Below are 26173 nucleotides of genomic sequence, written 5' to 3'. Positions count from 1 at the left end.
ATCGCGTGCCTATATTAATTGAGATGTTTGACCAACAAAGATATAGATTAAATGTCCTTGTAATTAGGAAAATGCTTCATCACCAACTAATAACAAGTAGGAACTGTAGAATATCAGTCTATAAAAGCAACATCATTCATAGTCATAGAATAACTGTCAGTAAACACAATTACACAAACCCAACAACACAAAGTTTTTTTTTTTTTTTTTTTTTTTGAATTTTAAACTATGAAATTGAAAGCCCCTTCAAATTCCCATGCTTCTCTTTTACTGTGTGTAATGTGTTGAAGGCATCTAGACTCATCACCTACCACTGATAACTCCTTTCATTCTCTCTTATCATCTCCCCACCCCCATTCAGCGTCTCTATTGCAAGGAATTCCATCTCCTTGTTCTCCTGGTTTGAACCCACACAACAAGACTTCTTCTTCTTGTCATTTGTGGCTCTGGTTTCCCAGTTTAGTTCTGCATTCACATTTGCTTCCAATCCATGGACAAAGCCCACATGAAAAATGAAATCTTTTTGTCTACATAATTGGTCTTTCTGTGAACTCCCTTGATTTGGGTTCCTTGGATGGAACTCTTCTTCGGACGGGGTTTCTGGGTCCGAGATCTGAGGATGCGGGGTTTGATTTCTTAGCCTGAAGATTGTGGAATGCTGGAGTGGCTTCAAAGATCTGATCTTTGGAAGTTCCTCTCCTGATTACCGTCACTTGTAGGTAAATGACACGAGGCATTACTTCTTTTTGATATCTGCTCTTTTTTTCCCCAGTCTTCGAATTTTAAGATCACAAGTTTTTGGCTTGTTAATGAACAATTTTTGTTTGATGAATGGAAAATTGCATAGGAATAGTGAAGTATGTGACTATGTTTATATGTGGGGATATCAATCTTCATGTCAATTCTGCGCCAACAATAGTTTCGTTATTCTTGAATATCTTGGGCCATTAATTTAAGTCTTTGGCATTGCAAAGGAGAACAAAATATGGCCACTGATCTGAATTCAGAATTATCCAAGAAGACACACATTTTTGGCTTCAAGGTGTGGGAAGTTATTGGGATTGCTGTTGCATTATTTATCATAGTCATTCTTGCTGTGTTGTCGTTCTGTTTAACTTCGAGGAAGAAATCAAGAGTTGCCAGAAACAAGCTTCCCCTTAGCCAAATCCCTACTTTTTCAAAGGAAATCAAGGAAGTCAGGGTGGAGCAAGTGCCAACCAATGAGTTTGTTCCTCGGGATGGGATTCTTCTCACAATTCATGACAAGTCAAGTGATAAAGATTCTGATAAGGTTATGGTTCATCTGGGTATGAGTAAAGTGAAGAATGGAGATAATAGCAGTCTATCAGGTTCATTTCATCACTTAGAAAAAGATGGTGAATCTCAGTCAGGTGAAGAAGGAGGCTCAGGCAAAGTGAATGTGTACAAGCCTTCTTCTTCATATCCAATAGCTGCCCCTTCTCCTCTCTCCGGACTGCCCGAGTTCTCTCACTTGGGTTGGGGTCACTGGTTTACAATGAGGGATCTTGAACTTGCGACAAACCGGTTTTCCAAGGAAAATGTACTTGGTGAGGGTGGATATGGAGTTGTTTATCAGGGAAATCTGATCAATGGAACTCCAGTGGCAGTTAAGAAGATTCTCAATAACCTGTGAGTTCAAAATTATCCTTATGAAAACTTACTAAAATTTAGTGTTATTGATTGCTTCATTTTTTTGGTTGTCGAAGTTTTAATTCTGTTGAAATATTATTTTCTTTTCTTTTTCTAGTGGCCAAGCAGAAAAAGAGTTTAGGGTGGAAGTCGAAGCTATCGGGCATGTGCGCCACAAGAATTTGGTTCGTCTTCTGGGATACTGCATTGAAGGAACACATAGGTGTGATTTATATACTGTTTTTTTTTACTTGATTACGTTAATAAATTACGAGCAGTAACACATTTTCAAAAGGAAATATGTATGAAAGCATCTTTTGTGGACAATATTTTAGTCGTGTCCCAATTGCACGTAGTCTGGATATTGGTTTGGCAATAATAGAAGTAAAAGATCTCATATGTTCAAAAATATTTATCACAGGATGTTGGTTTATGAGTATGTCAACAATGGAAATTTAGAACAATGGCTTCATGGTGCTATGTGCCAGCATGGTTATCTTACTTGGGAGGCCCGCATGAAGGTTCTTCTTGGCACAGCTAAGGCGTAAGTTGATTCTTTTGCTCCCTTCTTCTGTGGTGATCTAGTTCTCATTTGTCATAATATGTTTCTTGCAGTCTTGCTTACTTGCACGAGGCAATTGAGCCAAAAGTGGTGCATCGGGATATTAAGTCAAGCAATATATTAATTGATGATGAATTCAATGCAAAGGTTTCAGATTTCGGCCTGGCCAAGTTGTTGGGTGCTGGAAAGAGCCATGTCACAACTCGAGTTATGGGAACATTTGGGTAATTATTTCTCAAATGCCATACATCGCCTAAAAATATTCCTTAAATCTCTCTCCTCTCCTGTATCATAATTTTGCTTCTTTTTTTCAGATACGTGGCTCCGGAATATGCTAATACTGGCCTTCTGAATGAAAAGAGCGATGTTTATAGCTTCGGGGTTGTTATTTTGGAAGCCATTACTGGCAGAGATCCTGTGGACTATGGCCGTCCTGCCCATGAGGTATGCAATAACTGTTGTATGTGGTATGTTATTTTCTGTCAAGGCATTAATGTAGTTAAGCTATTGACAATGATTTGATCGATGAAACTAATGAACTTTGCTACTGCATTATAATTGTTGGCAATTGACAATTGTACTTTGTAATTTTTAAGGACTTGAGAATCAACTGTGACTATATCTATCATAGCAATTCACCTTTTCTGGTATTTGCATGTTACCTGCGCTAGGTATTGCATTGACAAGATGATTTTTTTAACAGGTAAACCTCGTTGATTGGCTGAAAATGATGGTCGGTAGCAGGCGATCTGACGAAGTGGTTGATCCAAATATTGAGGTAAGGCCATCAACAAGAGCTCTAAAGCGGGCCCTTTTGACTGCTCTGAGGTGCGTTGATCCGGATTCTGAAAAAAGGCCTAAGATGGGCCAAGTTGTTCGTATGCTTGAGTCCGAGGAATATCCTATACCAAGAGAGGTTAGTGTCCGACTTTACTGGAACAGTACAAAAGTATTTCTGATAGGCGCTGGTTAAAATGTATGCATGAATCTAAAATGATTAGTATGAAAAGGAATCTTCCTTTCTTGGGAAAGCTCAGACTCATCTACATGTTACATTGCAACTGGTAAAGGTTTTGATGATGATGATGGTGGTCTTTTATTTGTCTGAATTTGTTTGCGCTGTAAAAGCACTACACTAGAGTTTTGGTCCTTTTCTGGAGTGATACCATATCTTTAACTCATCACGGGGGCATTCAAATCTTTCTTCCATTCGTGTTCCTTGCTTTGCGTTTGTAAAAGCTTACCTATAAATATTTGGGTTGAAATTAAATGGTTAAAATCAAGCATGTGCTATCATACTTCATCTGAGTGATAAACTAATTACTCGAGTCACTTTATTTTGATGTGTTAGATGTTCACTTTTCAACCATCTTAAATGTAGTTCGAGAACTTCTTTATATGGTCTGATGTTACTGTAGCAATGTGCTTACTGCTTGATATTGATACTGGTTTTTTTTTTTTTTTTTCAGTAACCGGCCAGCTTTGAGTTATTCCAAATGATATGGATTTGTTAGTTGTGATCCTTTTGAATGGGATGTTTTTCAAGGGGGGTCTACCTTTCTTTTAGTTGTGAGGTGAAACTTTTGACTTTCAGGATCGCCGGCATCGAAGAACACACGGAGGTGATACGGAGATTGGATCGCAGAAAGAAAATTCAGACACTGATAAGAGTGATTATCCAGTGTCTAGATCGGAGAGCAGACGAAGATAACAAAAGAGGAGATTTGTTTGGATGATCTAAAGAATTTACGAGTTGGGTGTCCATTTTTTTTCCAGATGTCATAACAAATTTTTAATAGTCTTGGGTTGGCGGCTTCTACGTATAAGTTTGTCAATATGTAGGTGTGTTGGATGTTTTGGGTAGGGGAGGAAGACGATGCTATTCTTTGTACTACATTTTGGTTTGTAGATAGATGGGAGAGATGATTTGTGTAAGAAATTGATACTTGCGAAGAGCCCAGATCATTTGGGAGGTGTGTATAGAATTCAATTGCTCTTCGACTTGAAGAATGTTTTTGATGAATTATTTTTCGTAAGCTCTTAGTTATGACTTTCTGGCTGAGATTGTTCTGTTTGAAATGGTTATAAACACACCCAATCCCAATAACAAAGCATGGGTACAGGTTTTACCTGAATAATAACTTGTCTAGTATTGAACATGGAATGCTTAGCTTTGAGGGAAAAAAATCTTCTATTACAGAGAGGGAAACGATAAATTTGACCAATAAACATTCATGTCTAAGAAGAACAAGAAGTTAACATTCATTCCAACAAGGCAAAAACGATAGAAAGCACTCCAGGGCAAAAACAATAGAAAGCAATCCGACAAAGTTAAAAAATAAAAAAGAATCACCATATTTAAGTTGTCAATTATCTTATCTTATCAACAAAACAAATGGTCCCGTAGCTCAGTTGGTTAGAGCGTTGGTCTTATGAGCCGAAGGTCGCGGGTTCGAGCCCCGCCGGGACCAAGGTTTTTTAAATTATTTTTTGTTTTGTATTTTAAATCTCTCCTCCCTCCTTGTATTTTGAATCTCTCCTCCCAATTTACATGGTTGATGACCAAGTTTTTTAAAATTATTTTTTGTTTTGTATTTTGAATCTCTCCTCCCTCCTGCGGTGCCAAATTTACATGCTTGATGCTTGTAAAGGGTTGGTTTATGTATTTTGTCATGACAAACAAAATTACTGTTGGTTTATGTACTTTGTCATGACAAACAAAATCTAGTTGTTGGTAGTGAATTTTCCTTCCTGATTTATCTACTTCCATATAAAGCAATTAGTATTAAGTTTAATGCTATATATATTAAGCACGATAATGCATATACTCATATATAGCATGCTTATTATAATTCAATAACTTCATTGCCCTCTTGCATAAAACTTGCACATACCAACTCCCCCTATAAATTACAAACTCCACATCTCTCTTCACCATTCATTACTACTAGGTATATATCTATCTATATATGAGAGAATATATATATACACATGGCTTCTTCTGCTCATTCTTTTGCTTTTCTCTTGTTTTTAATGTTCTTCACTTTCTTGTTCATGAACCAATTAGTCTCATGTGACCAACAAACGGAGGATCGAATCAATTATGTTTGCAGACAAATGGAGGAATACGGATTCTGTGACAAAACCTTCAATCAAAACCTGAAAGGCCCAACAGCAGACTATGTGGATTTGACATTGATAACCATTGAGCAATCTCTACTCAATGCATCAAACACAAATACTTACATTGAGAGACTTGGGAGGAGCACAAAACCAGGAGCATTGAAGAATGCTCTCATTGAATGCAACAATGTTTATAATTCAATTATGCAGTCTTTCAGGAACGCCAACATGTACTACAAGCAGAAAAATTATAATGCAATGATTATGTCTGAATCTGTGACACCAAGATTGATAGAGAGTTGTATTACCTGCTTCCTCACTCCGCCGCTTCACCCTATGGGCCCTTTGGAGACCATGAATAGGCAAATGAGGATGCTTTGTTCCATGGCTTTGGTTACTGGCCATCAACTTCAATCCAAGAAGTTGAAATAATATATAATATTATTATTGATTTTGCATGCAATACTTATGTAGTTGGGTGCATGGCTGTGTCTTAATTATCATTAGTGTTTCTTAGTAAGTGTTTGCTTGAGTTAGGGCTTGTTCTCTTATGTAGTTGGGTGCATGGCTGTGTCTTAATTATCATTAGTGTTTCTTAGTAAGTGTTCGCTTGAGTTAGGGCTTGTTCTCTTATGTAGTTGGGTGCATGGCTGTGTCTTAATTATCATTAGTGTTTCTTAGTAAGCGTTTGCTTGAGTTAGGGCTTGTTCTCATGTTTGTAAAATATTGAATAAAATTAGTGATCACTTTTACTTGTTCTCATTTTTATTCGGTAATGATAGATATCCCAATGACAGTTAATATTCTAGTTATCCCAACAAACAACTGAGTTGTATGTACAAGATTTTATGTACATTATATGAGACATATGAAACCTACGAATTCACTTCAATCTTGTGCGTCTAACTCAATAACTGAGATACCGAATTAGTATGATGTTTATCATTTTCGTTATATGAGCTACTCTTTTCAGTGTAAAAGTCGTCTTCTTGGATTTGGAGTGATCAACCGAACTCAAAAAATTACTAAGCCCAGTACGAATTCAATTATATGGGCCCAAACCAGGCAAAATATAACAATTTATCGAATCCCAATTACAAGTTGCAAAAGAAATATGCATATTTTGTTGAAGTTGCTGTCATGGTGCTTGTGGAGTTGATCCAGTAATCACAAGGAGGTATGAAAAGGCAACACAACTGGAGAAACACATCATCCATACATCACAACTTATTCAAAAACCAAAAATAACAAACCTTGCATGCGAATATTTACCAACATACAACAACGGAATTAACTTCTCCTTGGATGGACATATTCATTTACGGATCTCATAGACCGTAAAGGAACAATCGTATGGGAACCCAACTCCTATAATAATACTAGGCATCAACATCTAAAGACAATATACAATTCACACCACAATTACAGGGTTAAAAGAAATCCAGAACACCACAGAGAAAAAAGTAGACTCACATTTCACCGCAGCTCGCTTTCCTAAAAATGTCAAATTCACTGCCACAATCACAAAACAAAAATATCAGGAAAAAATGCCAGCTGATTGATGATATCAATGATGCCATTTTAGCTCATCCGTAAAAATAAATTAAAAATTACCTTGTTAGCAATATTGTTGGAGAGCCAGTCCAGTCCTTCGTAAAGTCCCTCACCAGATGTGGCACAGGTGCTCTGTATATACCTGCAAATGAAAAATTATCAACTCTCATCAGGGGTAATCCAGCATCAACCGAAATGTAAAGAAAACAACATAGCAAGAGCAAAGCCAATTGTCAAACTACCAGTGGCGTTGACGGAGTGAATGAAGGCCAAGCTTGTCAGTAATCTCCGCAGCATTCATAGCATTTGGAAGATCTTGTTTGTTTGCAAATACAAGAAGCACAGCATCTCTCAACTCATCCTGTCCATGAAATTTTCATCACAAATATACATACAATTGATCATACAAAACTTTTACTGAGGTTAAACTAGTCATACTCTGCCATTAGGCATTCCTAACACAGACCCAAAGACGGTACCAAGAACACATTTTTTGGAAAATGGAGCTTTCAAGTATTTTTTTTAACCCTCATATGCTGCCAACTTCAATTCGATTCTTAGATTCCTATTACCAATATCAAATGAACATCCAAAAACCCCACAACTCAAGTAGAGACCAGCATTCTGTTACCTCATTCAACATTCGATGCAGTTCATCCCTAGCCTCAACTACACGATCACGATCATTGCTATCAACGACAAAAATAAGACCTTGAGTATTTTGGAAGTAGTGTCTCCACAAGGGACGAATCTGCAAAAACCCAGAATTATTAAAGCAAATGTATAGATGCTAATTTATGTAAGTAACGATTAATAAAAAGTCAAGACTCTACTGAGAAAAAATCCAATTGATAAAAACCTTACAGAAAGTGCAAAGTAACTGGCATCCTCAACTAATATATATTAGTTCACATCGAAAATAAACATATGGAAAGCAACCTCTAGCATATTTTCCTCCCTAAGAGTAATATACAAAATAGTATACTGCATTTGTTTGGATGTACAATAGAATATGAATGAATATAGATAGGTATGACCACAGTAACAATAAGGAGGATCTTCTCAGTTCTCAGACACATATACCCCAAGCATGGCACATACTAGTAGAGTCTCATCATCACTGAGAATGACCAAAAATCAAACTAGCAGTAATATCAAGAGTATTCACTTATTAGGGCATAAGTAGGCTGGCTCATTTGAAACATATTATGAACCACTTAATAATAACTTCAAAGAAATTAAAAGAAAATAAGAAGCAACAAAGACAATTGTCAAGGAATGTCTCCATATGGCCATCATGTGTATTGCATCACTTGATAAAACCAAAGGGACGACATAAAGACAAGGCGGCTTCAGTCTCTATAGCTAATGATTATGTTATGTGCTGAGAGGGTAATGATCAGCACCAGAGCGCTAATAATCACATCTAACGCTACTAACAAAAACCTAAAAAGAGTAATGAACTATAATTACATGCAAGTTAGATGTCCGGCACAGCTTGGATAGCCTTTCCACAGACAACTGAAAGAAAAGCTTGGAAGACAGTATGATCCAGTGACGGTAGCTTATGATTATGTTATGTGCTGATGGAGTGACATCTAATCAGCACAAGACCGTCCATAAACACATGTATTATTGTGCATCAAAAGAATATAAAGATAACATATGACTCTAATTACATCAAACAACTGCCACAGTGTCAGTGTGGATAGCCTTCCACATACAATCGAAAGGAAGTCTTGAAACACAAGATGGATTGAACCGATCTAGCTTATAAATGACACAAACTTAATGAGAAAAAGATGTCTTAAATAGATGCTGATTATGTTTAGTTTAAACAAAAGGTGTACCCATAATTACGTCAACTGTCCGCCACATCACGGATATCCCTTCCCCATAGAACCAGAGGAAAGACTTGAAAGACAAGATGGCAATAATCTAGCTTATGTTTCTGTGGTGTGCTTAATAGCCCAGAACTTAATTAGCACAAGGTCATTCCATAACTCAGTCAATCAACAAGAAAATGTGGCTTGAGTAAATGTCAATCATATTTGTAATTGTACCATGTTCAGAATCTAAACAAAAGCATAGACATAATCACGTGAAATGCCTACCACAACGTAGATAGCCTTTTCCATATTACCAAAGGAAATACTCAAAATACAAGATGCCTAGGATCAATCTAGCTTATATTTCTATTGTATGCTAATGGCAGAGATCCTAATCACTACAAGAACAACCACAGATACATAACCGGTCCCAGAAGGTACAACATAAAAAGGCACAGATGAGAAACAGATGTGTTTCCTCACACAGGAAACTAACACACCAAAGAGAGAAAGGTAGTTTCAATTGGATTTGATCATATCAATGCCAATCACAAAGGTAGAGCCAAACCAAATAATTCTCCTCCTAACACAAGCAATGAGACAGTGCATACAAATACAGAGAAAACTCTCATATACATCCTTCTTCCACAAAGCAAAAGAAGAAGAAGAATTTAAGGCAGAAAAGAGAGAACTTCAAAAAAGCTTGCCACAAATAATGTTCTACGCAAGAATGTAACAACACACACAACTGTTGATAAGCACGTCAACCACCTGGCATTCTGGCAAGCAAATATATATGTTTTCTCCATGATAAGACATCAATAACAAAAGAAACCAGCAAACATTACTAATGCTGAAAAACTTATGACGTATACCATATAAAGGAAAATAGTAGGTAAACTTTAGCATATCACAAAACAGGTATTAAATTTAAAAGATCTGTTCATAATTTCTACAAACACACCTTATCCTGACCACCAACATCCCAAACTGTGAAGCTTATGTTCTTATATTCCACAGTCTCCACGTTGAATCCTAGATAAATAAGCATAAAAAGTCACTTCCCATAAATTAAAAGTTAAAGCTAGATGATCTGCAAGAACACAAGGATCTGATTGCAAAACATAATACCTATTGTAGGAATCGTGGTGACAATCTCTCCCAACTTGAGCTTGTACAAGATGGTGGTCTTACCCGCAGCATCAAGACCTACCATCAGAATTCGCATCTCTTTCTTGGCAAAAAGTCGGCTAAAAAGCTTGGCAAAAGACAGCCCCATCTTTTCAATGCAGCTGCAGCTGCATATGAAAATCCAAGTCAAAAAAGTGATAACATCCTAATAGATAACAGCCAAAAAATCAGAATGAAAAAACATATTTGATACAAAAAAAAAGAAGGTTCCCCACAACATTTAAGAGCACAGATCTCAAAAAACTAGATAACCTCATAAATTGTCTGTTGAAAAAAAGCCTTTATGATGCAATAGCAGCCATGAGAAGAAAGGAATCCATACAAGTGATCCCATCATTAACCACTTTGATGTTCTAACCATTAAGGCCTGGGCCCATAACGTTGATGAAGGACCATGAAGAAGCAAAGGTCAACTTCAGCTACAAATCTTGCGACATTAAAGACTGCAATGTGAACATAGTTATGATATCATTGATATGGGAATCACTAAACGCTAGAATTGGGCAGGCAGCATGAATTGTGGAACAGTTATGAGTAGAGGCTTGAATCCATCAGCATTGATAGAGGCATGAGTGAAGGCCAAGAACATGCAACAATCTTCTCCAACCTAGACCTAATTAATCTAGTTTATTTTTCAATGTAGGGTAGATTATTCTGTATTTGAAAACAAGAAAGAATGGTGAGAGGAGTGATTCCTGATGGTAGTGTTAGAGAGTGATTCTCATTTGTCCTATTATATTTTGTGTTTATCAACTCAATTGTGATTATTGGGTTGATTTGCATCACTTTAACTGAGAGCACACCAAGAAATTAAGAAGTGAGTCCACAAAATCCTTAGAAGACCATTGCAGAAAACACATCGACCAACTAGTTTCCTCAGCTTTAACTGCTTGAAAAAAAATCAGTCCATTGCCAATCCCAAAAAAATTTTCAAAATATAATTCACCACACCTTTTCCATGCCCCTCGAGATCATCTCATTTAATTCATAAGAACGGAAAAAATTACTAAAGAAACCGATGCAGCAGGCCAGCAGTTATCAAAAAACACATCCACTTAGATCTCAGCGAGATTGATCCCTTCCCTGTCAGATCAACAAGACCTTACACGAAAATTTCTAATAATGTCCAAGTCAGAGGAGAAAGGCATAAAATCCTCAAATCAGCCTTTCCAATGTTTAACAGCGAGATTCCTACTAGAAGGATCAACTACACGGGAGTCGGGAAGCATGCATCAAATGAAACCAAATCAGATTCAAACCTAAATCTAAATCTAAATCTAAATCTATCGAAAGATACAAGTGAAAACTGAACCACAAACCAAAATCACACAAAGCATAACAAATCACCATCCAACCAGCTACATATACAAATAGCGTCACAGGCCTAGAAATATCTACATATCCATGCATAGATACATTGAAAGGGAAACAAAAAGGCAGAGAAGAATCTTACATAGGCTAGAGGGGCAGATCTGCCTCAGGAGACGGAGGAGGAGTAGAAATTAGAACTAGACGTCGATTCGAGTAACGTCGGGTCGTTAGACCGTTTATGGCGAGTGGGATTACCATTCTGTCCACTAAATAAACGATTTTTTGTGTGTGTGTGTGTGTTTGACTGTATGGACACAAATAAAGGTTATAAAATAAATTATTATTTTTTATATTTTTCTAAATGTAAACAACTTGGACTTGATTGTATTTATAGATTTTTGTAAATATAATTTATGGAAAAATAATGTCGTTTATGCCTAATTTTATCACAAATTAGTGGGTGAGGGTGATTGGCTATTTTAAAATATTTATTGTGCATGTCTAATTTTTTTATTTTTTTTTGGTGTGTTCTGGATTTAAATTATATTGCATGCAAAAGCGCACTCCTGCCATACTTTTCTGTCCGTATAGTAATAGCAGAGCAGATCTGTAACTCTATTACAGTAAAAGGAGTTCAAAATAAAATGATATTCCATCTCATCTGGTTTAATCTTCTTTCAAAGCAAATCTCACATTTAGATCCTCTTTTCATGGATATTTATACATAGAAATATAAATATAGAGATGAAAGCTACAAAAATAGATCAGTTGAAGCTAGGTAGCACACACAATACTTTCCCTGATATGAAGTCTTCAATGCTGGCTGCGACAGTACTGCTGCTGCTTCATGCATATATATATATATGGGGCCGCTCCGATCCCTACGTCTAAATTGGAGAATGATGATTGCCATTTGAATATCTATAGGGAGTAGTCTGCTGACAGTACTCTATATCACCTTTAGTGTCTAGCTTGCTCACTTGTTCTTCTTCAATGACTTTCTTTATCTCTTTATCCTTCCCCCATAGCACACTGTACAGCCCCACAATAATCAAAACAGACCCTACAGCACTGAAAAAACACCACACCACACAACACATACAGTCATGACACGAAAGATTTGAAACTTAAGCAATGTCTGTATATGTGTATGTATATTATACTTACGTTCCAAGATATAATTTCTCACGAAGCAAGGCCCAGCTAAAGATGGCTACCATGATGAGCAACAATGGGCTGAACACAGATGCATACAGTGCTCCTTTCCTCTGAATACACCATGTTGTTAGGTAAAATGCTAGTCCTGAACATACAAGCCCCTGCAACAATAACCATCTATGTACATATGAATATATATATTATTCATTCGTCTGCCCAGCCCATAAATTAATTAACCAAATCATTAATGTACATGACATAAAGCCAAGAACCAACCGCGTAAAGAGACGAGAAGAGCCTGACAGGAGATCTCAATGACCAAGCAGATACTTTGTGTTCTGAAATCAAGGCAATGATCACACACTCAATCGCACCCATCGACAACATCATCACTGTGCTTGTGTATGGAGCCGGAAAGTTTGCGCTCACTTTCGCCTGCAATTACCAACTATAAATTAATGTCCTGTTCTCGATCAGCCTCAAATTAAACTGAAACAAATTGAAGATTCAAGATGGAGAATTAATTAATGAATAGTTACTTGGATGATGAACCATGCTGCCCAACCGAGAGAGCTAGCCATGAGAAGCAAGGGACCTAAGAGGCTGCTTGATTCGTTGGTGGTGTTATTACCTCCCATTTTGACGCCGTAGTCCCACTCAATCCTGGATTCACCAGCATGGAAGATGTGTCCATGGTAAAATGACAGCAACATTGCTCCACCTACACATACTACTGTCCCCAACACCTTCGCTATCCCTGCTGCCTTCTTTATGCCCACTGTTTCCTGTCTATACATATATATACCAAATTAACCACATTCAAATCCAATTCAATTAATTATATATATGATCATTAATTAATATCAAGATTAATTGAAAGTGTTGGTTTTAATTTGATACCGGAAAATGACTGCCAGGATAAATGTGAAGGCAGGCAGTAAGTTGGTCATTGCACACCCTATAGTTGGGGTTGAAAGTTGAAGACCCACAAAGTAAAAGGCATGGTTTGCTGTTATCCTGCATGCATATTTAATTATCTTCATATATATTACTACACCATTCATCGAAGAAAACAATTATATATATATATATATATATATATATAGCTATATATAACTTACCCTGTCAATGAGCATAAGAAAATCTGGAAAACAATACCCTTTGTGATCTTTGGCCTAGTTTTCCTGCAAACCAAAATAAAAAGTGAGCAAACACCATATATAATAATTAATAAATCACTCTCATAATAAGTACTATGTCAAATTTCCTGTTACGTTGTTTCAACAATATTCCAACTACCAAAGCTAACTTTTGAATAATTAATTTAGGTTGTGTTTGGATTGAGGGATTTTGGGAAAGGGAAGGGAAGAGAAGAGAATGGAATGGAAGGTAAAATATTTGGATAGATGACAAAAAGAAAGGAAATTATTTGTTATTTCATCTCTCATGTTTGGATAAACATCATAAAAGAAATAAAATTGATTTAATTTATAAATTTATCCTTATTTTTGTGTTAAAAGTATTATATACAAGCATAAAATAGATTTTTAACTTATAAATAATTTAACTCTCCTCTCCCTTCCCTCCAAATGAGCCCATTTAGAGAGGAAATATTTTGACAAAACTTTGATGAAAACTTCCTCCCAAAACTCTTAAAATTTCTCCTCTTAATTTTCAAAACTATCCGAATAAGAGAATTGAGAGAAAACTCTTTCAATTCTCACAAATCCTTCAATCCAAACACACGGTAAACTGTTAGACTAATACTTTGTTTTAAATTATTATTATTATTATCTTTTTTTATCTTTAAAATAGTTAAAATAGCAATCAAATAAATAAAAGTTAGTAAAATATCGAAAGAAGATATAATAAAGAGAATCAGAGGGCAATTATGAAATAAACATGTCAACCATCCATTAAACGAATGCAGACAATTCACTCTCCATCGATGTCTCTTTTGTCATGGTAATCCCACTCATGCACGAAAGTTTAGTGCTATTAATTTGAGTGTTTTGTCCTCTTCGATATGCATTGCTAATTGAAGATAAGGAGGGCGTACTCTCTGCGTTTTTTTCTTCTCTCCTTGTATACTTTAATTTCCCACCAAACCAAGCATATGTAGCTCAGCTATCACATTCAATTCAATTCAATTATTTTATCCCAAAAAACATGATAGAAATATATGCATACACAACAATAAATTAAACCATAAAAGGAAACACAATTTTGTTATATCAATTCATCATGCAAACAACACACTCTATTCTACTTTTCACTACATTATTCCACCAACCAATAAGAGCTCAATCAATCCATCCATTTTAATATCTAGTAAGAGAAAATGATCGAGATATCCCATCTTCTAGTATAACACAATTAACACCCGCTTGTGAAGACAATTAACAGCCAATCCTAACACACATGTAACGTATATATAAAAACATTGTAAAAGAAATCACTTCATCATCATCCTCCGAGTATTTATCCTATAAATTTTCGCCATACATTCTATCTAGGTTCATACTTTCACTGACACAAGTAATGAAAACCCATTATGATCGATCCTTAGTTCATCATACATCTAACATGCAAGAAATATTTTCATATACATATACCAGGAAATGGATCTAATTTAGAACATGCAAAAGGAAAAAAAATCCCATACATCTAACATGCAAGAAATATTTTCATATACATATACAAGGAAATGGATCGAATTTAGAACATGCAAAGGAAAAAAAAAATCCCCTGAAGTAATCCAAATTCAAGAACCAATTACAAACCCTCTCAGAAGACACATGTATAACAACGAACTGAACGTACACCTAAGAAAAAGAGACTTGAAAACCAAAATTAGCGGAGATTTAATTAATAAAGATAAATAAAAGAGAAGAGAAGAGAATTACCACTCAAAGATGTAAGCGAGAGGGATCATGACAAGGGTGGCAAAGATTTGCCTGTAAGCGACAAGAACAAGAGGCTTCATCCCAGCATCCATGGCAACCTTTGATGTGATATTCATCCCAGCATAACCCATTTGCACCACAACCATGAACAAGAATGGCAAAAAATCACCCACCACCATCTTTAATGTACTATATATTCCTAATTAATTTCACACAAAATTATACTACTACTACTACTTTTGTGCTTGCCAGAGAAGAGAATGATGAGGGCCGGGCTTGTGTGAACTTGTCAAAGACAAGTAGTAGTAGTAGTAGCTAGAAAGATTAATTAGAAATGCTTAGTGAGAGAATAGAAGAATGTGTGAGAGAGAAAGATGGGGAGCGTTATATTATTTATGGAAACAGAAAGCATGTCTAAAGAGGAAAACGGTTCACAGATTGTTTTAGATTATATATGCTTTTGCAACGTACACCTTGCACATTGCAGGAAGGGCTAATCATGCAATCAGACAAAGAGATTGCCACTTCCCCTCCCCTCCCCTCTTTATAAAAAGCTAGCTAGCTACTTTGTTTTTTATGTTTTCTTTTCCTTTCCGTTTTATGTCCTGGACTTGCTGAGAATCATTTCTTTTCTCAATTTTTGATACACTTCCCTTAACAGCATCTGCGTCATGTGATTTGTGTTGGTTTCATGCTTTTGACATAAAAGTGTGTGTTGAAATGGTCGTCCATCCTTTTGTAACTATAAAATAAATAAATAAATATGCATGCATTCCCCGGCCCAACTACTCTCTTGTGTATTGATTATCCCGCTTTACACTTGGGTTTTTTTTTTTTCTTCTAGTTTTACCATTGGATTTTGTACCATTGATCAGTTCTGAGATTTGTTTGGATGTTTGTGGAACTAGAATTACTGTCTTCCTTCCTATAGCCAGTTAGCCATTCCCAAACATTTTTTTCTATCCTATTCCTACTGAGTTTAATTACCACAACCACATGTTAGAATCCAGAAGATAGCAGCCCATGAGTCCAAAGTTGGCCTTATTAGAAACAAGCTCAGTTAGGCCAACAAATTAAGCAAAGCTTAAAGCTTAATTGAATGCCCAAGGATTTGGGCCTGTAATAGTCTTCACCAAGCCCGATCCATCTCGATACTGATATTCCTAGCCCGCCCACGAGGCCCGATTCAAAAATTTGTCGGTGGGCCCATCACTTTTGTAACGAAAAGGTAGATTCATTCTAGAGTTCGTAATTAACAGAAAACCAAATTGTAACGAAACAAATGTGTGTTTAGTTTACAGTAGTTGGTTCATGCTTTGGGGGTGGAGGCATGAATGAAAATTGATCTGTTTGTTTGTTGGATCACTCAGGGACAGAGACAGAGACAGAGACAGAGACAGAGTGTACATTTGTAGCTATGGAAGCTTCAGATTCTCCGCTAAATCCTCCTCCTCCTTCTGTCTTCTTGTGCTTCATCCTTCCGCTGATTCTCACTTCTCTGCCACACCTAGTTGCTTCGCAGTGCAAGAACCCACCACTCATCTTCAACTTTGGCGATTCCAACTCTGACACTGGTGGACTCGCTGCCGGACTTGGCTTCCCCATCGACCTCCCCAATGGCCGTTCCTTCTTCCGCACATCAACTGGCAGATTGTCCGATGGACGCCTCCTCATCGACTTCCTCTGTAAGTCATTTCCTCTCTCCATCTTTTTCTGCTGTTTGATTTTACTTTGTTAAAACGACTTCGTGCTTTAAGCTCCTGTTCCGTTTTGTTCGCAACTTTTTTTTTTTTTTTCCTTCTTTGGGGGGGTGGGGAACTCGTATTCCATTGCTAATCTAAGAGCTACAATCAGTTCAGTATTACAACCCGCTCAAAGATTTCTCCACCAACGACTTCAAATAAAAGATCAAACCTAGAAAAGTACACACGAGATACACCAGAATTGGGAATGTGTGGGTTTGTAAAGCAACTTGCCAAGAAGATTTTAACTCCGAGTGGCTTGAAAGACAGAAAATTAGAAACAATTGCTGCAGGTCTGATCTAAAATCACCATCTTGTAGAAGAGCTATCTAAGTGAGCTGTATCATACTCCCGCAACCAAAAGAACCTAACTTTAAAGAACCCGAACTGAGTCGGAAACAAATATGCAAAACTCTTATTCGACAAAACTGCAAGATAAACTACAAATTAAAGAAAGCAAAGCAAAGACATCTAAAGCTATACAAATGAGTAGATCTGAGAGATTTTTGCCCTTTGGCCTCCCCCGGCGAACATAGTAGTTGCATATTTTGACAAACTTAACATTTGGATCCAATGTTTCGAACTTTCTGCATTTTCTTGTGAAGTTCTGATTAGAGAAGGTTACTTTGTATATGCGTGCAGGCCAAAGTTTGAATACAAGTCTGCTTAGGCCATACCTAGACTCATTATCAGAGTCCAAGTTCAGTAATGGTGCAAACTTTGCAGTTGTGGGGTCATCAACACTTCCCAAATATGTTCCTTTCTCGCTCAACATTCAGGTTATGCAGTTCCTTCACTTCAAGGCCGTAACTCTTCAAGGCAGTACAGCTGGTGTGTATATGTGTGCATACCTTTCTTTTACTGCTTGTAATTTGTTGAACAAGTTCTTTTTTTTTCCTTAATTATTTAAGCCTTTTCATGGATTATTACAAGTATTGGAATCTCAATACCAGTTTGTAACTGGGATTTTCGTCCTGGAGTTTTTTGGCTCAAAGTTGAATTTTTACTTCAGATCAGATTGCCCTTCCTCGAGGAATGCCTGGGCCAGCTCGAGGAAGCCACGGGCCTGACCTTTTTTTAGTTGTAAAATCAGAATTCTATTAGGTTTTGAGTTGGAATTAGGGTTTTCTTCTCTTATTTTTAGTGTAACCTAAAAGAGTTAATGTTTGTGCTACTTTCTAAGTTTCTTGTGTGTGAGACAAGTCTTTGAGAATCCTAGAGAGAAGGGTTTGAGGTGTGTAAGTGTGAGAGTACAAAGAAAGGGAAATCTCTTTTGTCGTCAAATTCAGGTCCCTTGTTTTCTGAGGTGTGTAATTACCAGGTAATGGGAGTCTCACGCATTTCAAGTGTACACCAAACATTGACAATTCGGAATCACATTCAACTGTATTACTTGTGAACCAAACCTGTCAAACTAGTGCTTAAAGTGAAGCACAAATCATGTTTTTGTTTCATGGAGGAGTAAAAAGAACTGATAATACTACTTACACGTCATTTTCAGATTCAGGGTTTAAAATCAGTAATGAAGGCTTTCGGAATGCCCTTTATATGATTGATATTGGGCAAAATGACGTTGCTGATTCATTTTCCAAGAATATGTCATATATTCAAGTAACAAAAAGAATTCCATCCATTATTACAGAGATAAGCAATGCTGTAAAGGTGAGTTTCAAACTGCCCTTGTATGTTACCTAAGCTAATTTTCCTTTTCAAGCATTGTTTATTTCATGTATTGTTATGTGTAATGGATGCCGCGAGATACTGTATGAGACAAAAGGTAACCTACTGGATGGGTTTAAGGATAATCCTTTTTGTTCTTCAATTTCACTATAAAGTAACAGGGATAGATTTTAGTACTTAGGAGCTACTCTGTTCATGGTTCACCTTATTGTCACTGGCAAGAATTTGACACTTAGTTCCACATGACATGCTTATTGTTAGTACCTCTCTTCAATATTGTCTCATGCTATTAATTGTACTATAAAGTAAACAGGGTTTTACTGTCTCATTGTAACCATTTTTATTTCGAATTGGGTCTAGACTCTATATGATCAAGGTGGCAGAAAATTTTGGGTTCACAATACAGGGCCATTGGGTTGTCTCCCTCAGAAACTCACGTTGGTTCAAACCAAAGAGCTGGATACCTGTGGATGTCTTTCAAGTTATAATGCAGCAGCGAGGTTGTTCAATGAAGCACTACGCCATTTGTGCCAAAGGTTGAGATCAGAGTTGAAGGATGCTACTATAGTATATGTAGATATATACGCCATCAAGTATGATCTCGTTGCCAACTCCACAAAATATGGTAAGCCATCATCATTTCAATTTGGAACACTAAAAAGCTTATGTTACGTACTTCACAACATTTTGTACCTTTGCAATATATGCTGCTTGACACAACGATGAAGTTGTGACAGTAAGAAAACTGCTGATGTTCTTACAATTTATCTTCAATATAGTTTGGTTCAATCATGACATCTTTGTTCTATTTATTTAACCACAGTGTTCTTCATAAACCCATTTAACCATGCAGGTTTCACAAATCCACTAATGGCATGCTGTGGGTATGGAGGACCTCCATACAATTATAACATAGATATCACATGCGGTCACTCCGGCTCTCAGGTTTGCAATGAAGGATCACAATTTATAAACTGGGATGGAATCCATTACACAGAAGCAGCCAATGACATTATAGCTTCGAAAGTACTTTCAAGAGCTTATTCCACTCCGAGCACTGCGTTTCATTCCTTCTGTAGCAATTGAATGTGTTGATTCCATTCCAGGACAATGTGGTGGTGTTCTTGGTCTCTTGTATCCCAGTGAAACCCATGATAATCTCTTAAAAGGGGAGAGATTTTCATTTTGTTGAAGGAATGAAGAATTTGATACAGGTGCTCCTGCTCGCTTAATTTAATTTATTCATTTGCATGGACTAGTTTTTTTTATATGGACGGGTGAAATCATGTCTGTCAAAGTCAGGAAGTTATGGGTTTGAATCTCCACACAAATATTTAATGTGTTTCTTTTTTTCATTGAACAAAAGCATATTCTCATTACAGGCCGCTAGGCCTCAGTTCTCCCTAGTTGTTAATTTTCAACTGTATTGGCTAAAGCCCACAACAGCTGCTCCTAGGACCTAGGGTTCTGGGCAGGGTTAAAGATCCATCGAGGCAAGCCCAGAGATCGATAAGTGCCCCTTGTAATTGTAAGAGAAACTGAGTTGGAACGACAAGGAATGACAGTTCCATGGTGTTCTCAGGTGGAGGTTTTGTCCCATCCATTGTGAATGGAACTCGGCCTTGGAGAGCTTTGGCTGCAGGAGTGCCAATGGTGGAATTGCCACACTGGGTGTATCAACCCACACACGATAGATGTATCACGACAGTTTTGCCAAGAAATTTCTTTCTGAAATTAGCCTCGGTCTAGTTGGTTTTAGAACAGATGGCCATATTAAGTCGTATCATCATATTTCACAAAACTACAATAAGGACAACAAAGAAAAGGGAGAACATGGCTAGACCAAGTCTTGAATGTACGAAGTGTTCATTTATCATGGACCAGAGGAGAGGTTGATGAGCAACATTACCACATATCAGGTCAGGGGCTTTCTTCTCAGCAGATGTTTTTGACAAAACCCAGCTAATCATCTGCCCATGGAACCCCATGCTTTGCCCATAGATAGTATGCTCCGACCGGACCTCTTCCTCCCAATTCATAGAGCTCTGGTGATATATTCTTCTTATCTAATTCTTGCAAAACTGGATTTAGAATATTCCATGCAGCTGCAAGCTCATCACTTCTCATAAAAAGATGGCTATCTCCATCAATGACATCAAGAAGGAGATGTTCATACGAATCAGGCACCTCCACATTATACCTGTCCTTGTAAAGCAAATTAAGCTCTGAAGCATCCAACTGCAACCCTAATCCAGGTATCTTATTGTTAACTTTGATTAGGATAGCTTCATCTGGGACATCACACAGAATCAACTCATTAGTTGCAAGGTCAATGTTATGCCCAATGCGCTCACGGTAAATGTTCCCTGGAACATGATGGAACTGAATACGTATCTCCACTCTGCAAGAAATAGTTGATCCCAAATTCCCAATAAGAGCTTCACATGTAAACTTAGTTAACCCAATTCCATAATATTAATTCTCAAGCACAGTGAATCAATAAGTCAAAGAAACAGGCACCACCAGTACATGGAAAATGGAGAAAAATCATAAACCATACCACCAATAATGAGCAGATTGAGTGACCAAAATTTTCGTCTATGCATTTACAGACGAAATCGATCCATGAGTTAGGCACTTACAGAGAAATTTCATCCAAGCTAATAAGCAGCAATTCAAGGCAGTAATCTCATGAATGAGAAGCATAATATGCACAATCACAAATTAGAATAGGCACACACACAAATGGAAACTTAGAATAACTCTTGTATTGATTGAGATCTGAGATTATGCCTTACTGATAAATACAAAATTTACTTTTTTAAAGGATGAAGCTTCAGGAACTTCCTTTCAATACGGGTATACTAGCCACATTAGACATCATCAAACATTGCACCAACTATAAAAATCTTTAAAAAAAAAAAAAAAAACCCCTTTTGCGGCCAGGAGAAGGGGCCAAAAGATTGAGAAACTAATGGCGATGGCATACAGAAGCAGACTAGCGGAAGATCGTACCTGTGTTTGATCAATCCCATGCCAGCTTTTATTAGAAAAGGTACACCGTCCCAACGTGGATTATCAATGTATAATGCAGCAGCAAAATATGTGGGGGTCAAACCATCCAAATTTACATCAATCTTGTCCCCAGAACTAGCTTTATACTGGCCAAGAATGACATCATTAGGATCCAGTTTGCGAATTGATCTGAGAACCTTGATCTGAGTTTACAAGAGATTCCTCAGCACAAGTACTGGTAGAGTGAAAGTCTGCCTTATAAGGACACCTCTTCTAGGAAAGAAAACAAGGTACCTTTTCATTTCGAATATCTTCACCATCTAGACTTACAGGTGGTTCCATTGCAAGCAATGCTATAGTCTGGAGAATATGACTGTGTACTATATCCCGAATGATACCATAACCTTCGAAATATCTTCAGAAGAAATAATAAAGCATAAGATTTCCTATTGTGTAGATGACATTATTTGCTTTGCTTTATTTAAAAAGAAAACAATTAAATAGTTGTTATGATCACCTTCCTGTTTGCATGCCCAAGTCTTCTGATAAAATGACCTGTAATGATTAATGAACAACCCAGTGAACATGCTTGATAGTCTAGAAGGACATGCTTTGTTTATCAAACATAGAGCATAAAAATGATGAGATATGAGACTGAAAAACGACCTGTATGTTGCGTATGTAAGCTCTACTCCACAATGGCTCAAAAACCAGATTAGAAAACCTTAACACTGTGAGGTTCTCAATAAGGTTCTTTCCTAAAAGATGATCTATCCTGAAATAAAATTGATCTGTTTTATTACAAACTGAGACACTATACAAAAATCCATGCATGCATAACAAGGTTCCCCATATATATATATACACTATTATGTAAATACACACACACGAGTAAACACAGTATGTAGGTGCACCTATATATTTGCTTCTCCTCAAACTTAGAGAGAAGAGAACTTGTCAACTGTTGAGAAGACAGTATATTAAAGCCAAAAGGTTTTTCGATTATTATGCGATTCCAGCCCCTCTGGGTTTGGGCATTATCAGCAAGTGCGGATGCCACATCAATAAGTGATTCTTGAGGCACAGAAAGGTAGAAGATCCTGTTTGCTGCAGATACTCCCTGCAGTAGGTAAGCTGTAACAGAGTAAATTTTCAAAGGCTTCCTATGCGCTTCTGTAAAAAGGAATATATTCTCTGACATCTTAATAGATGGTTTTGTTTTTCAACCATACCTCAATTTGATCCATCAGGCAATTAAGCTTGGACATCCCGTCTCTGTTATCATAACCTCCATTAAGGTAGTATGTTCTATGAAGAAATGCTTCCATCTTGTCACCGCAGTTTTCTCTGATTTCGTTATATTGATTATTAATGCAATATTTAAACATCAATAAGGACAACTAGTTATAGGATAAAAGAATACAACTACTTGGAATATTGTATATAGCTATAAACAATAATTAAAAGAATATTTTTGATGAGCATTCCTCAGTCGGAACTTTGGAATAAGTCATAAGCTGCTTTGAGAATTTTTATGTATATTGCATGCAATAACTTTCTTTCACAATTTAAGTATGTCATTCACAAATTTTTGGGACTGCGTATAAAAGAAATTAAGGATTCTGAATAGATATGGTAGAAAAAACATACCAATGGTGCTGCTTTGAGTATTTTTTGTGTATAAATCATGTAGAATTTTCTTTCAAATTTAGGTATTTCATCCACAAAATTTTCAGGACCGCATATCAAAGAAATTAACGAGTCTAAACAGAGGTGGTAGAAAAAACATACTGATGATCAATGCGGCACGTCAAAGTAGATGCTATAAGGGCTCTCAGGTCTTCATCGGTCAAATTCTTCCTCGAATAACCGAAGATACCAACATTCTGCAGTCATGGTATGGATCTCACAATATACTTTGGGAGAAGAAAAAGATATTTATTCTGTCTATTGTAGAAACTGCTTTATCAAAAACTAATTCGAAGTTTAATCAGTATGGATGCCAAAAGGACGATAGTCCACAATGAATATAAAATGTAAAAAGGTGTTAAAGAACAAGAAGAGAACAACTGATGTTGTGGAAGTAGGAAACTGCCCAAGGCATTTTGAACTTTGAAGAAGATACATGTGTGTGTAATAACGAAAGTACCATACATTTCGCTGATATTAGTATATTAGACTAGTCCTACCTCAGGAAGAAAGCCACTGTAATATAGTGCAAATAATGCAGGAAATATTTTTCTCCTTGCCAGCTCACCGGTAGCCCCTATGACAGCAATGGAGAGTGAAGGTCCTCCATGACCATCAGCCAGGACATTAAAGGAATGTGTCTCTAGTGAACTTGAATAAGGTTTAGTGGAAGTAGACATATTTGCCGAAACATCACATCGATGATTACCCAAAGAGCTATTTTCAGGCAGCAAAGTTGATTTCACTGTTTTTCCACTGGAATCTGTAGCATTCGGAATTGAAAACACACAACCTTTAACCCAAAATAAAAGTAAAAGAAGGGCAGAAAAGTATAATAAAACAAATCAATATTGATGGAAATGAAAAAACATTTCTAATTCTGAGCTTTGAAGTGATTACTAACCAAGGTGCATATCTGCAGAGAAATTTTCTTCAGAAACCTTTCTACCATGTACTAATGTCATTTCCCAATGATTTGCTAATTGATTCTTATTTTGATTCCCTGTATTCTTGAATTTATTTGAACCATGTTTTATATTAGGAAGCTGAAGATTTAGGCTCTCAATTAACCACAGTTTTAACCCACGAAACCTCTGACAGATATTGGCTTCTCCTCCAGTCAGTACATGATGCCTCCCTGCCACCAGCTGTAAGTTGCTCGCAACAACCTGCATGATCTGAGACAATAAATATTAATGCAAATACATTTTTTATCATGCTTTCCCAAAATAATCCACAAGTTGCTTATGCTATCTAGAACTGGGAATCATGTAAGATATATTATGTCAAACAAAAGGAGTGACAACTGACATTGATCAAGTGAAGTAATTGAAGCAATGAAGCTTAGCATAACAAAGCAACCATAAACATTGCAGACAGGGATCATGTGTAGATTAATATGTTCTTATACTTTAGAAAAGTGATATGCAACTAAAACTATGATCACAAAATATTTTCGAATTAAATAAGCTAGCCTAGGCAGTAGAAACGGGGATGATACACTTCCCTGCACATCAAAATTCAGAAAACTGGAGTCACCCATTTGAAATCTTTGAATATCCCAATCAAATTAATTTCCAAAGTTCAAACATTTCACTTTTCTCTCGTTTCTTCAACATATCCCTGTAATCAGACAAAGAACCCAGCAAAATTTCTAAGCCATTGAGCAAGCCCCATAAAGTTAATCTCTTTTCTGTTCACTTTCAATGTATTGGACAGCACTCAGGAACTAGCAAAGTTACAATTTTCACTTTTGTGTTATTTCCCCACTATTTCCCAGAAACGAAAGAGTCCATCTAGCAAAGTTTACAGCTTTAAATCATTCATCTTCAAACCAACAGACATAGAGTCTCGCTTATATAAAAAAAACCAGATACAGAGTCTCCGCTTATAAAAAAAACAGACACAGAGTCCACTTACAGGGCAGCTACGAGCAGACTGATAGCGAACAGCAGTAGATTCTGAGGTTTCTGGCGTATTGACTGAAGAATCCGCATAGGGTACCGAAATACGTGAAAACGAAAGCGACGTCATCCGGACTGATTTTTGAGGGTTTAGGGAGTTTTGATCAGGGTTTTAGCAGAGTATTGAGCACGTCAAGGGCGGTTGCAATATGTGGCTCGTGGTTCTGGTTGCAAAGGAATGCGATGAACGATGATGGGTAATAATCTTTCTCCGGTAACGTCCGGCAAGAAGAAGCGTCCGCGGGGCAATCGCCTGAGAGAGGGAGTGTGATAAAAATGTGGCGATAGAATTGATGTGGTGATGTAAGCAGAATCAGCACCGTTACGTACGAAACCAAGCAATGCTGTGTCCGGAGCAAATCTCAATTAAACAATATGACAAGAACAATTAAAAGAAAAAAGAAAACATGAACAGTATTATCAAAAACGACAAATGGTTGGATAAACGAAAACCAGAAAAACGACAAATGACCTTAAATACTGTTGCAGAGCCCATCGTTTCAGAGAATACACATTCGTAGATGCAACGTAATTGGTTTATCTACGCCCATGATTAACATTGAAAAACAATAAGTCCACAATTAACCCCCAACGAAATATGCATTAATGATTGGTAAGTAAAGTAGTATTATTGCAAACCCCACCGTGACTGATAAGTCTGTATATAAAACAGATATGTAATGATAAATAATTCGTGTATGTATCAGTGTATCTATGATAGTTTTGTCATTTGTGTTGGTTGAATGTGACCCCTCCCTTCCACTACGATTTCCTTTTTTATATTAAGCTTTTCTCTTTT

General features: G+C 36.9%; 6 protein-coding genes and 1 non-coding gene across 10 annotated transcripts; 4 read left to right on the top strand and 3 right to left on the bottom strand.

Annotated features, from left to right (window-relative positions):
• The first annotated feature begins 166 nt into the window (after positions 1-166).
• On the top strand, positions 167-4274 carry LOC120010756 (probable receptor-like protein kinase At2g42960). Of its 2 annotated transcripts, none has more exons than XM_038861595.1 (8): positions 167-719; positions 848-1650; positions 1769-1873; positions 2072-2194; positions 2266-2436; positions 2527-2656; positions 2916-3128; positions 3682-3818. In XM_038861595.1, the coding sequence occupies exons 2-8, from the start codon at positions 986-988 to the stop codon at positions 3682-3684; spliced, it is 1410 nt and encodes a 469-aa protein (XP_038717523.1). In that variant the 5' UTR covers positions 167-719; positions 848-985; the 3' UTR covers positions 3685-3818. The 2 variants fall into 2 exon arrangements, with proteins under 2 accessions (XP_038717523.1, XP_038717522.1); XM_038861594.1 differs by having other exon boundaries at positions 170-719; positions 3807-4274.
• Positions 4275-4609: 335 nt separating this feature from the next.
• TRNAI-UAU lies at positions 4610-4683 on the top strand. Its single transcript has one exon. It is a non-coding gene; the product is annotated as a tRNA-Ile (tRNA).
• Positions 4684-5203: 520 nt separating this feature from the next.
• Positions 5204-5767, top strand: LOC120010590. The gene has a single exon (XM_038861369.1). It carries the CDS (start codon positions 5204-5206, stop codon positions 5765-5767), a length of 564 nt encoding a protein of 187 aa, XP_038717297.1.
• Positions 5768-6513: 746 nt separating this feature from the next.
• LOC120010757 (ADP-ribosylation factor 2-B) lies at positions 6514-11519 on the bottom strand. 2 transcript variants are annotated; one of them, XM_038861597.1, is made up of 7 exons: positions 11363-11519; positions 9850-10016; positions 9683-9753; positions 7521-7640; positions 7132-7250; positions 6950-7031; positions 6514-6847 (listed from the first exon to the last, which is right to left on the bottom strand). In XM_038861597.1, exons 2-7 carry the CDS (start codon positions 9995-9997, stop codon positions 6845-6847), a joined length of 543 nt encoding a protein of 180 aa, XP_038717525.1. In that variant the 5' UTR covers positions 9998-10016; positions 11363-11519; the 3' UTR covers positions 6514-6844. The 2 variants fall into 2 exon arrangements, with proteins under 2 accessions (XP_038717525.1, XP_038717524.1); XM_038861596.1 differs by lacking the exon at positions 11363-11519 and having other exon boundaries at positions 6514-6703; positions 6809-6847.
• A 548-nt stretch (positions 11520-12067) lies between these two features.
• On the bottom strand, positions 12068-15463 carry LOC120010126 (WAT1-related protein At1g09380-like). The gene is made up of 7 exons (XM_038860828.1): positions 15285-15463; positions 13500-13562; positions 13279-13395; positions 12918-13167; positions 12655-12813; positions 12388-12539; positions 12068-12291 (listed from the first exon to the last, which is right to left on the bottom strand). The coding sequence occupies exons 1-7, from the start codon at positions 15461-15463 to the stop codon at positions 12108-12110; spliced, it is 1104 nt and encodes a 367-aa protein (XP_038716756.1). The 3' UTR covers positions 12068-12107.
• A 1109-nt stretch (positions 15464-16572) lies between these two features.
• On the top strand, positions 16573-20011 carry LOC120010439 (GDSL esterase/lipase At1g09390). Its single transcript, XM_038861240.1, has 5 exons — positions 16573-16969; positions 17669-17857; positions 18528-18688; positions 19067-19331; positions 19560-20011. The coding sequence occupies exons 1-5, from the start codon at positions 16702-16704 to the stop codon at positions 19790-19792; spliced, it is 1116 nt and encodes a 371-aa protein (XP_038717168.1). The 5' UTR covers positions 16573-16701; the 3' UTR covers positions 19793-20011.
• Positions 20012-20452: 441 nt separating this feature from the next.
• LOC120010710 (inactive glucose-6-phosphate 1-dehydrogenase 4, chloroplastic) lies at positions 20453-25735 on the bottom strand. 2 transcript variants are annotated; one of them, XM_038861511.1, is made up of 11 exons: positions 25331-25735; positions 24315-24588; positions 23911-24173; positions 23513-23607; positions 22954-23068; positions 22636-22841; positions 22388-22496; positions 22239-22276; positions 22016-22136; positions 21722-21924; positions 20453-21107 (listed from the first exon to the last, which is right to left on the bottom strand). In XM_038861511.1, the coding sequence occupies exons 1-11, from the start codon at positions 25442-25444 to the stop codon at positions 20669-20671; spliced, it is 1977 nt and encodes a 658-aa protein (XP_038717439.1). In that variant the 5' UTR covers positions 25445-25735; the 3' UTR covers positions 20453-20668. The 2 variants fall into 2 exon arrangements, with proteins under 2 accessions (XP_038717439.1, XP_038717440.1); XM_038861512.1 differs by having other exon boundaries at positions 24315-24579.
• Positions 25736-26173: the final 438 nt, after the last annotated feature.

Source organism: Tripterygium wilfordii, chromosome 12 (genome assembly GCF_013401445.1).
Source record: "Tripterygium wilfordii isolate XIE 37 chromosome 12, ASM1340144v1, whole genome shotgun sequence".
Classification (NCBI taxonomy): Eukaryota; Viridiplantae; Streptophyta; class Magnoliopsida; order Celastrales; family Celastraceae; genus Tripterygium; species Tripterygium wilfordii.
The sequence above is the reverse complement of the archived record's forward strand: the minus strand, read 5'-3'. Positions and strand labels throughout refer to the sequence as shown.

Coding starts and splice junctions, on each gene's coding strand:
- LOC120010756 (XM_038861594.1), top strand. CDS start 986: ATGGCCACTGATCTGAATTCAGAATTATCCAAGAAGACACACATTTTT. Junction 2,195..2,265: donor CTTCTTGGCACAGCTAAGGC/GTAAGTTGATTC, acceptor TGTTTCTTGCAG/TCTTGCTTACTTGCACGAGG. Junction 2,657..2,915: donor ATGGCCGTCCTGCCCATGAG/GTATGCAATAAC, acceptor TTTTTTTAACAG/GTAAACCTCGTTGATTGGCT.
- LOC120010590 (XM_038861369.1), top strand. CDS start 5,204: ATGGCTTCTTCTGCTCATTCTTTTGCTTTTCTCTTGTTTTTAATGTTC.
- LOC120010757 (XM_038861597.1), bottom strand. CDS start 9,997: ATGGGGCTGTCTTTTGCCAAGCTTTTTAGCCGACTTTTTGCCAAGAAA. Junction 9,754..9,849: donor CACCACGATTCCTACAATAG/GTATTATGTTTT, acceptor TTATTTATCTAG/GATTCAACGTGGAGACTGTG. Junction 7,641..9,682: donor ATGTTGGTGGTCAGGATAAG/GTGTGTTTGTAG, acceptor GGGTTTTTGCAG/ATTCGTCCCTTGTGGAGACA.
- LOC120010126 (XM_038860828.1), bottom strand. CDS start 15,463: ATGGTGGTGGGTGATTTTTTGCCATTCTTGTTCATGGTTGTGGTGCAA. Junction 13,563..15,284: donor CTCGCTTACATCTTTGAGTG/GTAATTCTCTTC, acceptor TTTGGTTTGCAG/GAAAACTAGGCCAAAGATCA. Junction 13,168..13,278: donor ATCCTGGCAGTCATTTTCCG/GTATCAAATTAA, acceptor ATATATGTATAG/ACAGGAAACAGTGGGCATAA.
- LOC120010439 (XM_038861240.1), top strand. CDS start 16,702: ATGGAAGCTTCAGATTCTCCGCTAAATCCTCCTCCTCCTTCTGTCTTC. Junction 16,970..17,668: donor CCTCCTCATCGACTTCCTCT/GTAAGTCATTTC, acceptor ATATGCGTGCAG/GCCAAAGTTTGAATACAAGT. Junction 18,689..19,066: donor AGATAAGCAATGCTGTAAAG/GTGAGTTTCAAA, acceptor AATTGGGTCTAG/ACTCTATATGATCAAGGTGG.
- LOC120010710 (XM_038861511.1), bottom strand. CDS start 25,444: ATGACGTCGCTTTCGTTTTCACGTATTTCGGTACCCTATGCGGATTCT. Junction 24,589..25,330: donor AGTCTGCTCGTAGCTGCCCT/GTAAGTGGACTC, acceptor TTATTGTCTCAG/ATCATGCAGGTTGTTGCGAG. Junction 21,925..22,015: donor AAGATATTCGAAATGAAAAG/GTACCTTGTTTT, acceptor TTGTAAACTCAG/ATCAAGGTTCTCAGATCAAT.